The sequence below is a fragment of the Heterocephalus glaber genome, unplaced genomic scaffold, assembly GCF_053883595.1.
Source record: "Heterocephalus glaber isolate CG9 unplaced genomic scaffold, H.glaber_assembly_v1.0 deba00001150, whole genome shotgun sequence".
Classification (NCBI taxonomy): Eukaryota; Metazoa; Chordata; class Mammalia; order Rodentia; family Bathyergidae; genus Heterocephalus; species Heterocephalus glaber.
In genome coordinates this window covers 1,055,505-1,069,643 of record NW_028258204.1, presented here as the reverse complement: position 1 = coordinate 1,069,643, position 14,139 = coordinate 1,055,505, and the positions used below count along the sequence as shown (strand labels likewise).

The following is a 14,139-nucleotide window of genomic DNA, read 5'->3' as shown; positions in this document are numbered from 1 at the left end:
CAGGGCAGACCCAGGTTATTACCAAGGCCTTCTGAGGTCACAGCTGGGGCTTGCATTCTTGCTTGGCAACTGACTGGCACTTGGCTGCTGCCCCTGGTGGGAACCTCACACTCCAAGTGCTGGGCCTGTCAAGAGGCTGTTGGTTGAATTGCCCACAAAGACCTTGATAACAGGTTAATGATGAGCAGGGAGCTGTGGGAGGAGCCAGGCCCAGTGCCAGACCTCACCCCAGCATCCTACCCGGGCCCCACTCACCAAACTCCACAGCGTTGCAGTTGGTGAGGAACTCGGGCAGGTAGAAGAACTCAGGGGTCAGCTCTCGGACATCGCTCATGTTCTCCCTGGAGGCTGACTCCCATGCACTCCTCACACTGTGGAACATCCGGTCAGCCACATCAAAGCTTCCTCCCTGCAGGAAAAGGACAACAGGATCAGCCGCATGCCTTCGAGTCCTCAGCTGCCACACCCCGCATGTCGGGGTGTCCTCCTTCCTTCCTGCCTCGGTGGCACAGGCTGCAGTGCTGGACTCTGATCCATCCTCTCATTCAGCACCTACCCTCTCACTGCCAGGGACCTGGGCCCTCTGGGAGAGGAAATGACCCCTGGGACTCAGGGTATCCTGTGTCTCCACTGTGGAAACCTGAATTCAGGTCAGAGACGAAACCATAGCTGTTCTGCTGGCTGTTACTGAGGTTGCTGGAGACACTGATTCAAGTCCTTGACATAAGGCATCAAGGGTGATGGTAGCTCAGCTTCAGCTCTGGAGAGGATCAGAGTCGATGGTCACAGACAGGAAATAAGGAGCTGACTACAGCACAGAGATGCAGTAAGCTGTGGTCCATTGACATCTGTGGCCCCCCCTGGAGAATCCCAACTCAGGTGAGCCCGGGAGCCTGGTGACAGGTGCTGGCAGTGTTCTGAGAGCTCAGTAGCCATGACTTTGACACGAGGAAGGAGCTAGAAGATGCCAGCACTCAGGGCAGGAGGCTAGCAAGGAAAGACCTAACCCCATGACACCTTCCAAGGCCACCTAGGCCCAAGGCTCCCCGTGGGGGTGACCTGATCCCACCCGAGCCTGGCAGGTGGCATGGACCTAGTGACACTGAGGGCAGTCCTTCCTTGGATGCCTGGTCCTCTCACCTGATTTGTCACACCATCTCTTTAGTTGCCAAACTGGCCACCCCTATACATCAGGTTGTCTTGAGGATCAGGAGGAAGCAAAGAGGGGCCTCGGGGGAGGTACTAAGGGCAGAGGTGATGATGCTGGAACAGAGGGACTTTAGAAAAGGGTTTCTGAAACTCGACCTTGGGTCCATTTAGGCTCAGAGACAAACAAGGAGCTCGGACATTCTGCAGAGCACACGGGAGGCCACAAGAACAGGAGCAGAACCCTCTGTGCCTCCTCTCCGTTCCATCTCAGAGGCCTGGAACTTTCATTTCATCAGGATCTACCCATCACAGCATCAGGTGACTGCAGCTCAGAAAGGATAAAAGCATTGTCTTGGTTCACTTGTCCTGTTAGTTGCCTTATGCACAAAGAAGTGACCTCTCCTAATCCTCACAGCAGGTGCATTAGGAAGGGATGGTGCTTCTATCTTGCAGATGGGAAAATGGAGGCTCTTCCAAGGGTACTGATCTTCCTGAAGGTAAATACAGAGCAGGGATCCTGGGTCAGACCTAAGATGCCACTCCAAGGGACATGCTTTGCCCTGTGCCTGTTTCTTGGATAAATTCCTAGACTGGAGGAAGTGATATACTATGTACAGGCTAAGGGGCATTTAGGTCTTTCTGAAAGGTGGGCGGGTTGCACCTGGGTATCCTAAGGGGCATGGTCTGGCTAGTCAATCTTCTGGGCAAGAGTTAAGGCCCCAGTGGGACCCATTGCCCATTCTCCACAGAGGGACAGGGACATCAAGGTACTCAGTTATGTGTGGGGTCTCCACCCAACACAGTACATGGATAGCATGAAGCTGTAGCTGTTCCCTGAGGTCAATTTGCTCTTGGTTGAAATTAGGAGATGAGGTCCACCATCAAATTTAAATTGAAATGGAAATAAAATGAAGGGAATCTAAATAAATCTGCACCTAATGAGTCACTCATTGAAATGTATTAAGAGCTCTGTGTATTTAATCTGCAGCCTGAGCTTTACATCATGGGAGATTGATGCCTTCGCAGTGCCCCATTTTTCCTTTTGCAGCTTTTATGAGCACTGATGGTAATCTCCTGAGAAACAATATGATTTGGTAATAAAAAGATTACCTGTATTAAATAAAAATAATATATACATAGGAAATATTGTTAGTGCTACAAATCTGGTTAAAGATATTACCACAAAGAAAAATGTTATTTTTTTCACAGCTGTCTAATGCATTTTAGCAAAAGTAATATCTTTAAAACTTAAGCCTGTATTATTTATAAAGGAAGCAATAACTGATTTTCCTATTGCCTATATTAATAAATGTATTTGCATACATTTGTTTCAAAATTAATGGGTTTTCACTTCTGCAATACAAAACAAAACACCAAATTCCCTAGAAGAAGAAATGGAGTAGCTTTGTTTCTCCTACTGTAAGTCTGTGGCTGACATAAACTCTAGTGGCTGCTGGCCTGAGTTCCAGCTAGGACTTGATTCTCAGGAAAGGAAGGAAGGAAGGAAAGAGAAGAGGTAGAGAAAATAGAAGGAAGAAAGGGTAAGGAAGGGAGATACAGACAGATGCACAGTTCAGGTTTACGGAGTGCTGCATAAGGAAAGCCCAAAGCCAAAAGAAATAGACAACAGAATCAACTCTGGAAGTTGGAAGGAAATAAAGTGATCAGAGAGAATTCCAGAACAAAGATCTGTTCCTACTTCTATTCTGCAGATACTCTTGAATATCAAGAACAGTGAGTTCTATTGTATCCAAATGGAATGTTAAAAATAATAGCAAGGTCACAATTGTCAACAGAGGACTGACTTTGTATTGGCAGAGGATCCCATGCGATATTCCAGCCAGAAGACACTGAAGCCAGGCCACAGCTAAAGAGCTCTGTGGCAAACTGTCAGAGCATCTGGCTTTTAGCCCAGTTTAGACATCACTTACAAGTACAACCAGAGTGCAGCTTGGGATTCAGAAGCAATGAAACCTAATGAATCTTTCCTCAGCTGCAGATGCACAGTATTGCTAGAGAAGACTCAAAAGGTGACCCTCTTATGTGGGGACACAGAGTCCGTGCACCAAGGTCCCTGGATAAACACTTCAACCGCTGTATTCTCAAACCCCTCTCTGCCACAGCAGAAATATGTTGGGGAAAAACATTCAATTCCTAATCGATCTCCATAGGAAACTCAGAAACCAGATGTGCTCAGGACACCTGAGAGCACAGGTATTTCACAACACATTCTGGAAAGTCGGGCCTTCCTTCCATCTAGGACTAGCCCTGCTCACATCTTGATAATAGGGTCGGCTTCATGAGCAAGCCAACAACCCATGCTTGCCCTAGATATTCTTGCTAATAGTTTTAAAGTCTCCTCTGCAATCACTTAGGGGACCTGTGGACATGCCAGTGACCTAAGACACCATCGATCCACCAAAGAGGCAGTGTGCCCTGGCAGAGGGAGCTTGGGCGGGGACTGGAGGGCCTGCCTACTTATGTGCAAGTGGACAAGAGTTTCTTCATCTCTTTAACCACCTATTCCCTCCTCTGCAAACCTTAGGTGATTATTGTGGATGTGAAAGCAATTATATGTGTGTACATGTGCGTGTGTACATGTCTGTGCACCTGAGTGTACAGTGTGTATGTACAGGTATGAATGCGTGTGTGTGAAGGCTTAGATCTGAAATGGCCCCAAAGCCTCATGTGTTTGGAAGGCAGCTAAATCCTGGGGTGCTACATTTATTGGTAGATTCAGCAGCTGAGTGTGCTATTAGGGCTGGCTCCCTAAGGGTATGACCCCAAAATATTTGTCTCCCATCCTGGCTCCTCCCTACTCTCTCTGCTTCCTCTCCACCATGATGTGAGCAACTTTCCTCCACCAGGGCCCTCCACAATGCCATTTCTGCCTTGGAGCTGGCTAGTCAACTTCTGAAACTGTGAACCAAAATAAACCTCACCTCCTTTAACTGGTGGGTGTCGGGTGTTGTGTCTCAGGGGTGAGAAAGGGACTGATACAGAGTGTATTATGTACAGGTGAGTATATGCACATGAAGACCCATGTACACGTGTGCGCCTGTGGGTACTCATACGTGTGGATGTGTGTATACGTGTATGTGTGACATGCCTCGCACAGTTCTTGAGGCACATAGAGAGTGGTGCCAGGCGCCACGCCCCTGTGTTCTTTCCCCTAGTAGACAAGGATGCAGCGTCATCCTAGTGTGGGCTCCAAATTCCATGTGTGTGTGAAAGGCAACCAGGAGCTCCCAGAAAGAGAAAGCGAAGGAGATAGAAGGTGGGAGGAGAAAGGGAGAGAAAAGGAAGGGGGTTCTGCAGGGACAGGGACAGAGGTGAGAGGCTGAGGGGCTGGAGAACCTTAGGGTGAGCACGGGAAGCAGGGAAGGCATCATGAGGCAAAGCCATTGCCAAGGGAGGAAAGGCTGGCATGTGAGGGCAGAAGAGACGTGGAGCACTGCTCCAGGAGTTCCTGTGGAAAATGCCAGGCCCGACTCCTGCTCCAAAGCTAAGAGCTGCAACCTCATGCATATTTGGGAAGCTGTCAGGCACCTGACTGAGTCTGCTCTGACTGAGGCCACCAGCTCTTCTCCTGGCAGGAGATGGCTCTTCCTGAGGAGACAGGAGGATAGCAGCTATGCATGGAGGAGTCGGCATAGCCAAGCACCCCACCCCCACCCAGTGAGGGGCTCTTTCAAAGGAAACTGAGGCTGAGTTAGGCAGCACTACCCATTAGAAAGTTCTAGAAGCAGTTTATTCCGAGATGGCTGGACTCTATCACATGTGCCTTTATAATGCCCTTGCTAAGTCTGTGTCCTCATAATTATACTATGTTGGGGACCCTAAAGGGTCTCCTGAGTCATAGTTAGGGTCCTCACAGACTCACATCTTGCTGCTGCCATCAGGGCCTGGCTGGAGCCTCCAGGTCTGGCCTGCACACCTGGCAGTGTCTCAGGCTCACACAAAGGGTCAGGAGGCAGAAGCCAGGGTAAGAGCAGTACGTGCAGGTGGTGGGCGATGGGCACTGACCTGGGCACCCAGCTCCTCCTCTCACCCACCAGGAGCTCCCTGGTGAATAGCTAGGGCAGCCAAACACTACCTGGGCCTGGCTTTTTCCACAGTTAGTGTCTAACACCAGCCTGCCAGCCCTCCTCAGGTGGTAGGGAAGGCCCGTCCCCACTGCTGGTAACTGCTGACTTCACAGGGATGCAACTTAATTAGCCCACTGCTTTATTTCCATTTCTTATTAAATGCAGCAGCAGCAGCAGCCTCACTGCTGCTGTGTCCTCAGTGGGCACTGGCTGCCTTCTGGCCCCACCGAGGCTGGGTCTGATGTGAGAACACCTGGCACTTTTGCTGGGGCAGACACGGGTGCCAGGGCAGGGCCAGCAGGATGGGGCCACCTGGTGACACAACTTTCTAGAGGCTCTGGACTTGGGCTCTAGGCCGAAAGACTCGTGAGAATTAGAGGACACTGCAGGGAACCAGAGACCTGCCCCAGCCTGGAAGACAGTGGCTCACACTTCAGGGAGCGGGGATGACAGACCACATAGCCAACATGTGTCCCGTCATGCTAGTGGTATGGGCCACCTGCTTAAATCAAGGGCAGACACAGCTATTCCTCTGTGTCCAAGGGTCCCACATTCTCAGTCATTCCCAAGAGGAGCTAAAGTAGCTGAGAGGCTATGTGTGGATTCTAAGCAGATACATTCATTCTACAAACCAGGCTGGAAGTCAGACCTTGGCTGTTGAGATTATGGAAGGCCCCTTCCTTGTCACCACAGGGATAAAAGAAACAGGACTGCCCCCAGGGAGGGAGGGAGGGAGGGGGATGGAGGGCAGAACCTGAAGATTCCAGAACATTCCTGAGCAGGGCTACTGAGGCCCAGGGCTCCCAAAGGGGAGGTAGGCACATTCCCTCCCTCTGTACCCACTCCTTTGCAAAGAGGTAAATCTCATCTTTTGTTGAGGAAGAAGCAGGAAATGGCTGGTTCTTTTGCTGGCTCCAGAGGCTTAGACCAACCCTGACCTGAATGACAAGAAGTCATTCAGAGGTGGGAAAGTAACTGAGAGATGGATTCTGAGGCCCATGTGGAGGGTCCAGATGGCTTTGATCTGGATGGGTCACTCTGACAAAGATAGACTTGAGCGCAAAGGTGCCAGAAGTCACAACAGAGACCACACAGGGGCCTAAAGGGGCTCAGTTCAGAGGAAAGCATGTGCAGTTGGCTCTGACCATCTCTCACTGTTTTAGACCATCTCAAACTAGATTGGCCTGGTTATCACGAATCAAACTGGCTACCCATAAGCACAAACGAGTGATGAGCTTGAAAGTGGCCATTACCCACATGTCCTTGTGGGTCCACAGCACACCTGTTTAGTCTGGCTTATGCTCCGCTGGAATCTTAGATGCAGTCCAGACTGCCTTGAATTAGGTTCAGCCAGGGGAGACCAGCTTAAACGAGATCAGGCCCACTCTCATAGTAGAGCTGGCTGATTGCAGAGGGATGGAGAGAAGTCACAGTGATTGATCATCTGAACTAGGGGCTTTCCCCACATTTTCTCAACAGACCAGTGAGATGTGCATAATTAACTCTCATTTCCAGAAGTAAAGTAACTTGAGATTTTCTTTCTATCAAGTGGCAGAGCTGGGATGAAAATCTCATAGCCCAGGCTGTTCAAATTTCAATCTGCCTCCTCCTATTGTAAAGACCCCTAGCAACAGGTAGAGCTGGGCTTTCTGGCTTTAATGCATTCAACTGAAGAGACAGAGGGGAAACTCTGAAATTCAGTGCCCTGAGCATTTAAACATTTCAACTCCCTAGATGGAAAGTGATGGAATTCATCATTATCATCATCAACAGTGATCATCATTTCTTGTGGATTAATGAGCAACATCTGGATGGGATTCTTGGCACGAGGTAGAGCTCTGGGACCATTCATTCTCCAAACTAAACTTACTTAAAATGCTTGTTGCTGGAGAAAGACTCGGGGGAAGCACATTTATTATTTTTTGAGTGAATTTCCAGGGAGTGGGGGTTATACAATGTCTAGACGAGCCTGATGCTGTCAGGAAGTCAAGGAGAGAGATGCCTGTGCCAAGAAACAGAAGACAGGAGGGGTTTGCTTCTTACTGGAGAAGGCGCCCTGACCTTGCATACCCAGTCCTGTGCAGGGCTCCGGAGTTGGCTTTTGTGCTGACCCAGAGCGGCCGTTAGTCTCTTAGGGTCAACTTCCTCCAAGTGACTGTGAAGAGTGATCTTGCTGGTGAGCTCAGCCCCAACTCTGTTCCTGGGATGCTCACAGGTCTCTGAGAGGAGGCTTGGGTGTGTCTGTGGCCTGCTGCGCACATACATTCCTCTCTGTGGACCATACAAAACCAGGGTGGGTCAGGCACAGCTGGCCCTGTGTGCATGCTTGCAGTAGGCAGAAATAGCTGGCTGCTCTGGGGCTGCCTGAGGCTCTGCATATCACAGGCTGTTCCTTTGAGGTCCCTGTCCCTGCATGCACAGAGTCCCTGTGACCATGACGAAGTTGCAGGAAAAGAGAGGAAAAGCTTCCTGGTCCCTCACAATGCTGCCCAAGGGCACTCTGCCCCAGAAGCCCAGGTCTCAGACACGATCCCCCACTCGGTGGTAGGCTGGCTCACTTCCAGCTCCCTTAGGGTTGCCAGGGATGGCAAAACACAGGAGGCCCAGCAACACTGAAATTCCAGATAAACAACAGATAATTTTTTATATAAGTCATGGTTTATCTGAAAATCACTGTTTATCTGGAATCCAAATTTAACTAGTGATCTTGTAGCTTTATTTGCAAAACCTAGCAACCCTAAGCTGGCATAATGATTTGTTGGTTTGTGGGTGGGCATGTCAATTAGCTCTTGCCCTGGGTTAGCTGTTTGTTTTGGTTTTCAAATATTTTGTTTGTCCTTTGGAGCCTTTCAGCTTGTACTTAGCAGATGTATGCAGTCTGGTGTCCTGAGTCATATTCTTCTCATTGCTCCTTCTTGAGTTTATTTTTTTAATCTTTGCTTGTCTTTCTGGTCTCCAGTCTTCCTGCTTTCCTTCTCTTCTATGTTTATTTATGTTAAGAGTTTTTTCATCTCCTTTATTCCTTGTATTTTAGAGGATTTTTTTTTTCTTGTAAGACTGTTGGACAGATGAGCAAGAGAGCACCCCTGATGAAGAACAGCCGGCCTGGTCTGGATGAAGCAGAACCCAGCAGCCAGAACCAGCAGCAATCATTCCCAGCCTATACTCACAGTTGTCAGTGAGCTTGTGAGTATGCATGTGTATACATATACACATGCAGATGTGTGTTCATGAAGCTCACCTGCAGAGAGCAGAAGGCCTGGGTGAAGGGTGGCATCCGGACCAGGTAGGAGGCAACAATAATGGCAGAGGAGTAGTGGGTACAATAGTGGCACTGGACAGTCATGTCTCCTGCAACAGAAGGACATGGCTGAGGCCACTGGACACGCATATGGGCAAACATGCTCACCAGAAGACACGCTTATGGAAGGTTAGGAATGGAGTAGAGCTGCAGAAAAGACATTAAGGCAGCAAGAGTACAGGCAGCACGTGCATGTATCAAACACCTCAAAGTGACGTGCAGATGCACTGGGTCTGGGAACCAGGTTCTAGGGCCAGTCCCAAGCCACCTCCACCCTTTGAAGCTGTGATCTGAGCGTCAGTGCCCTCCACTGTATACGTGAACACAGACAGCCCTATGCCCAGCAGGAGGATGTGCAGAATGAAGACAGTTCCACTGCCTCTGCCTGCCCTTCATTATGAGTCAGCAGCTCTGAGCATGCTACATGACACCAAGGATGGATCTCGGAGTCACCCAGGTGGTGCCACGCCACAGACTCATTTAAATCAGATTTCAGATATGAGCTCTGAACTTTAGCACTTCAAGAAAACAGCTCTTCCAGGTCGTTATTCTGTGTGTCCCAGGAGCTCAGTGCAAACTGGAAAGTTCTCCATCAAGTGCAATTATGCATAGGCTAGGAGGCTGCCTAAGCCATTCCCAGTCATTCCAGGTGAACAATACTACACAAGAAAGACCAAACCGGGAGCTATGTACCTTCAGTCTTTTCAACTTCTTTAAACCTCTGGATGAATTTCAGCTTCCTCTCCTTGGTCTGAGCCCCCATGGGCTTGGAAAGATCTCGGAAAGTCTTGGGATTGGTCAAGTTCAGCGTCTAGAAGGCAGATGTGCAGTTGCGTTAACTCCCCACAGCCCTCTGTGCTCTGAGAGCCACGCTCTTTAAGTTTTATGGTTCCCTTTATTGGTTTATTGTCATTTGGTCTGACCCCCTCTGGTGATTAGATAGCCAGTGGGGTTTTATGGCTCTGGAGCCAGTGATCCACAAAGACTTAATAGGGGGGAGATGGGAAATGAGAGGAGGGAAAGATTGAGTTCACGCTGAACCTGTTCCAAGTTGACCCTAAGCAGAGCACGGGCACCAGTTACCAAAAAGAGACTTGCAAAACAATTCTCATCTCCCGAGAGGCATTTGGCTTCTGCCCACATGGAGTAATTGACTCCAGGAGTTCAGCTTCAGTTGATGCTTAGCATCAAACTGATTTTATAGGATGCTGGAAGTCATCTGTTTTGGGGAGAGAAGGAGAGGAACATCGTGGCTTTCTGCAGATCCGCTGACCCTTCCAGCAATGAAGGCAGCAAGAGTGAGATGTGAAGGCTTGGGGCCACCAGTCCTCAGACACATTTTCTTATAGTGGAGATGCCCTGTGTGTCACTGGAGGACCCAGTCTTCCAGGCCTTGCATATTTCTCTGTAGGAAGAGATGTTCATCACCCTCTCTTCTCCATGGCAGTAGCCATAATGGCTCCCCTGGGACTGGGATGTCACCATCTCTGACCTTGCAGAAGCCAGACCAGGGCAGAGGGAAGTGACAGATCCCAGTGAGGGACAGAAGAGATGCTGCAGACCCAGACTCAGTTCCTGCTGGTTTTCCCTCTCAGAATGGCTCATAAGTGCCAGATCTCCAGATTTTCCAAGATGTTGGAGACCCAGATTTTTTAAGAGAAATTTCTCAATTTTAAAACTCCAGTAAGTAATAAAAATTTTAAATATGGGCAATAGATTAAGCAAAAAGGACTCATAAAATAACTACCACCTGCCAAAGCCTGAGTGAAAGCTGGGGTTGGCAAGCCTCATGAGGGGAAGGCCTGGCCTTGGGTGGGCCATGAAAAGCCGTGTGAGGCCGGGGGAAAACTTTACTGCCTCCCATGTTTTAAGTGGGGGTGGCAGGTCACAACCACCAGAGCCTCCTCTCCCAAGCCCTGGACACTGCCACTCATGCGTCCCTGGGCAGGATGGGCCAACTGGTCAGTACCAATGACCCACCATCTTCTGTTCCTTGTGATCGGCCCAACCCAACCTCTGCTGACCAGAGACCTCCTTGGCCTGACTGACCCTGAACAGACACATGTGCCACGCCACCTACCTGTGCGATTCTTCAGAAATGGAGCTGAGGGAGATGACCATCTGGCCTTGGCATCAGCCACCCCCATCAGCACATGTTTCAGGTCGTGGGGATGCCAGGGGCCAACAACTCAGCGGCTGAAATCACACTTTGGGAGAGAGGGTCTCTCTCTCTCTCTCTCTCTCTCTCCCCCCCCCCGCCCCAGCCCTCTCCTTTGTCTCTTTCTCTCTTTCCTGTCTTTATCCTTCTGTCTCTGTTTCTTTTTCCTCTCTCTGACTCTCCTCTCTTCTGTCTCTTTCTGTGTCTCTGTCATTCCTTGTCTCTATTTCTCCTCTCTCTGTGTCTCCTTCTCTTTTCTCTGTCTCTCTTCTTTTTTTTCTCTGTTTCTCTTTGTCTCTATCCCCTCTCTTTTGTCTCTCTCTACCTCTCTCTCTCTCTCACCTCTCTGTTTCTTCTCCTGTCTGCACACAATAACCCCAGGAAGAGTCCCTACCCTGTCTTACATATGACTGTCAGAGCTCGCCCCTGTGCTTCTTTGGTGCTCGCTCCACAGGAGGAGGTGGGCCGAACTCCAAAGGCTGCCACGGTGCATGGGCTGGGCAGAGGCTGGGCGTGCTGACTGAGGGTGCTCTGGGCTCTGGGGCAGCCAGTGCACCATGAGGAGGCTCACCTCAGAGGTGTAGTCAGCCAGCACCCAGGGGAGCACCGGGTACTGCATGTAGTCGTTGTGAGTCCTCCCGGCCAGTGTGTTCAAGTGCATGAGGTACTCAAAATTGCTGATGTCCCTTTTCTACCAGGAGAGACAGAGGGGACAAAACAAACATGTCAGATATCCTCTGAGGCCACAGAAGTCTGGTTCACAAGCCTGCTGGGGATGGCTGCCTACACATGGTCCTGTCTGTCCCACATCTGGCACAGGACCAGACCTGCAGCAGGCAGCCTTTGGGGACCAGAGAGAGGGTCAGAGCTCACTGATCCACATTCAACAGGGATGAAAACAATAGCATAGGTGCTGTGGTGAGCTCACTGCTGGACCTTCATGGCCAGGGGAATATGTGGGGGGACATGGTGGACAGCAAAGGAAACCTGGCCAACAGTGGGGTGATCTGTCTCCTCAGGGCCTCAGGAGTGACCTTGCTCCCTCCCTCTGCCTCTAGGATGGCTCTCAGGATCTCTCTGCCATCAGGTGAGCAGTTACAAAGGGCAGAGGCCTTGTACTGGGGAGAAAGTCACCATGGCCACCCAGGAAGACCCTCTCTATGAAGACCTGTGTGCTCAGAGTCTCTCCCAGCTCAGCTTGCTCCTGAGAGGTATCTTAGATGTCTGCAACCCATTGCTACTTCCTGTCACCTCCTGATCTCAGGACTGGCTCCCTCGGGGTCCCTTCCTCATGGGGAAGCTTGAGCTTACATCAGCCATGTGTAGCTTTCTAAGAACAAGAAGTGACACCCTGTCTGTCCACAAGTGTGCATCCATGTGCAAGTCTCAGGGAAATGTGTATCCACAGAGGCACCCACAGTGCACACACATATGTGTACTCCCAGCTCTGATCCTAGTGCTCAAGAGTCACCTGGTGTCACTCACTGAGCCCTTGTCAGGGAAAGATTTGGGACATTTGGTGCCTGAAAACAAAAGCTCTCTCTGGATGAACCCAATCTTCCTCTCCAGGTTGCTGGGGCCTGAGCTCTCTTCTGGTCTACATCTCTCCCCGTGGGGTTTCCCTACAGAGGCCACCATACCTGCCACCTCTGCAACATGGTCCTGTCGGAGCTGTGGGGTCGCCTATGGAAGAGAGATCAGATGGTGACCAACTATCCCCAGGCATAAACACAGGAGAGAGAGGGCTTCCTAGGGAACATTGGGTAGGGGGCCCTTGGCTTCCCAAAACACATGGCAAATCTCAGGGGCTGGTGCAGTGAGACTGTTGCCCTAGCTCTCTACTGCCCTCCTGCTGGAGGTTTGGTTCTTATGGTCACTGCCTCTCTCACATGAATCTGGAAGGCACTGAACACAGCCCATGGGATGCCCCTGGCCATATAGGAGCAGTTTTGGGTCTCCCTTCCCACCTACCCAGATTTCCCACAGCCACACCTCAGCCCCCTCTGCTCCCCACTTCCTCTCCTGAGATAGAATACAATATATGCATGAGATTTAAAAAAAAACTGCAAACACCATGAAAGGCCATGAAATATGAGTCTCCAGACCATAACTTCAACCCAAGAAGTATCCACAATTCACTGATTCTAGAGGATCATTTCAGAAAAGTTTCACCCATATACCTGCCTACATCCTTGCACTGTATTATTCTAACCTATCATATGCGGGGCGTGAAGCATGTACAGTCCTCCCTGTGCCTCTTTTGCTCCACAGCTCCCTGAGAGATCCCTTGGCACTGCTCTATGGAGCTTATTTCTGCAGCCACAGGACACTATCTTGTGTGAGGTTGTCACTGACTTGCCCGTCCCTGGGGAAAGCCCTATTCCCACCAATTGTGTTTCTCTGACCACCTTTGAACTTATCCATGAGGTAATTTCTAAGGTATTCTGTTTTTCTAAGTATTGACAAATCATTCACTTAAAATGCTGTACCAATTTACACTCCTGTAATTAAGACATACGAATTGAACCAAAGAGACACCACTCTTGGCCATTGTGAAAGAAAGAGTTTGAACATATAGCAAAACACAACATTGGGAAGAGTTGGAGAAGAGGCCCTCTCCACCTGAAATGTTCCTTTTGCCTATCAAAGATTGGGGGATGGTGTCCCTCCTCCTTCCCCAGCTGCCCTCCTGTCTCCAGGAGACTCTTCTTTCTACTCTCAAGACTGGGTCATTGCTCAATATGCTCCACCAAACCCAAGCACTTTTCCTCACTATACCCATCCTCTGCCACAGTCCTGCTCAGATGCCCACAGACCCCATCCCACATGCTCCACCCACCATGCCAAGAATGGCAGGATCCTGTGGCCTCCAATCTGGCTGCCTGCGAAGTATCCCACAGGGACCGTGCCCTTCATCTACCCAGCATACTCTCCGTCCTGGGTTCCCCAACCCTCTGTGTTCAATTCTTTTCCATAGGGGGAAAACAACTCCTGGGCTGGGAATCCCCACTTTCTTCCCAGCAGAGGCCCAGTCTATCCAGGCAAAACCAACCAGAACAAAGAGGCAATGCACAGTCACTGTGCACTGAAAAGGCTCAAGGAAAATCTGGCTCTCAGATTTCATCCAGGACACAGCCATTTCCCCAGTTCTGAGAGCAGGCTTCTCTGAAAGCCGTAAACACAGGCAAAGCCCAAGCTGGAGATGGTGAGAGCCACCATCTTGGCCCTCAAGGTTGTTCAAGGCCATCCTGAGGCCTGTAGAGCCATGAGCATGTAGACTCTGCATGTTGACACTTTCTTCCCTTGCTACTGTTTTAGGATGTGACAGAAAACAGAAAAGAAAGGCCACACATGGCCGTGAGGATGCAGAAAATTCAAGGAGTCTCTTCTTTCCTCCCTCTTTGAAAGGGTTCTAGAATCTGGGCTGTGGTCATTTGTGATGT

At 50.0% G+C, this 14,139-nt stretch overlaps 1 protein-coding gene across 4 annotated transcripts in view; it reads right to left on the bottom strand.

Moving 5' to 3' along the window:
- Wdfy4 (WDFY family member 4) overlaps window positions 1-14,139 on the bottom strand; it is a 287,946-nt gene that overhangs the window by 22,536 nt on the left and 251,271 nt on the right. For all 4 annotated transcript variants that reach the window (XM_004874534.4, XM_087210586.1, XM_087210585.1 and 1 more), the window contains 5 exons: window positions 12,337-12,379; window positions 11,268-11,387; window positions 9,232-9,349; window positions 8,479-8,588; window positions 256-409 (listed from right to left, as the gene is read on the bottom strand). In XM_004874534.4, coding sequence (XP_004874591.2) covers window positions 256-409; window positions 8,479-8,588; window positions 9,232-9,349; window positions 11,268-11,387; window positions 12,337-12,379 — 545 coding nt within the window. The remainder of the gene's footprint in view (window positions 1-255; window positions 410-8,478; window positions 8,589-9,231; window positions 9,350-11,267; window positions 11,388-12,336; window positions 12,380-14,139) is intronic.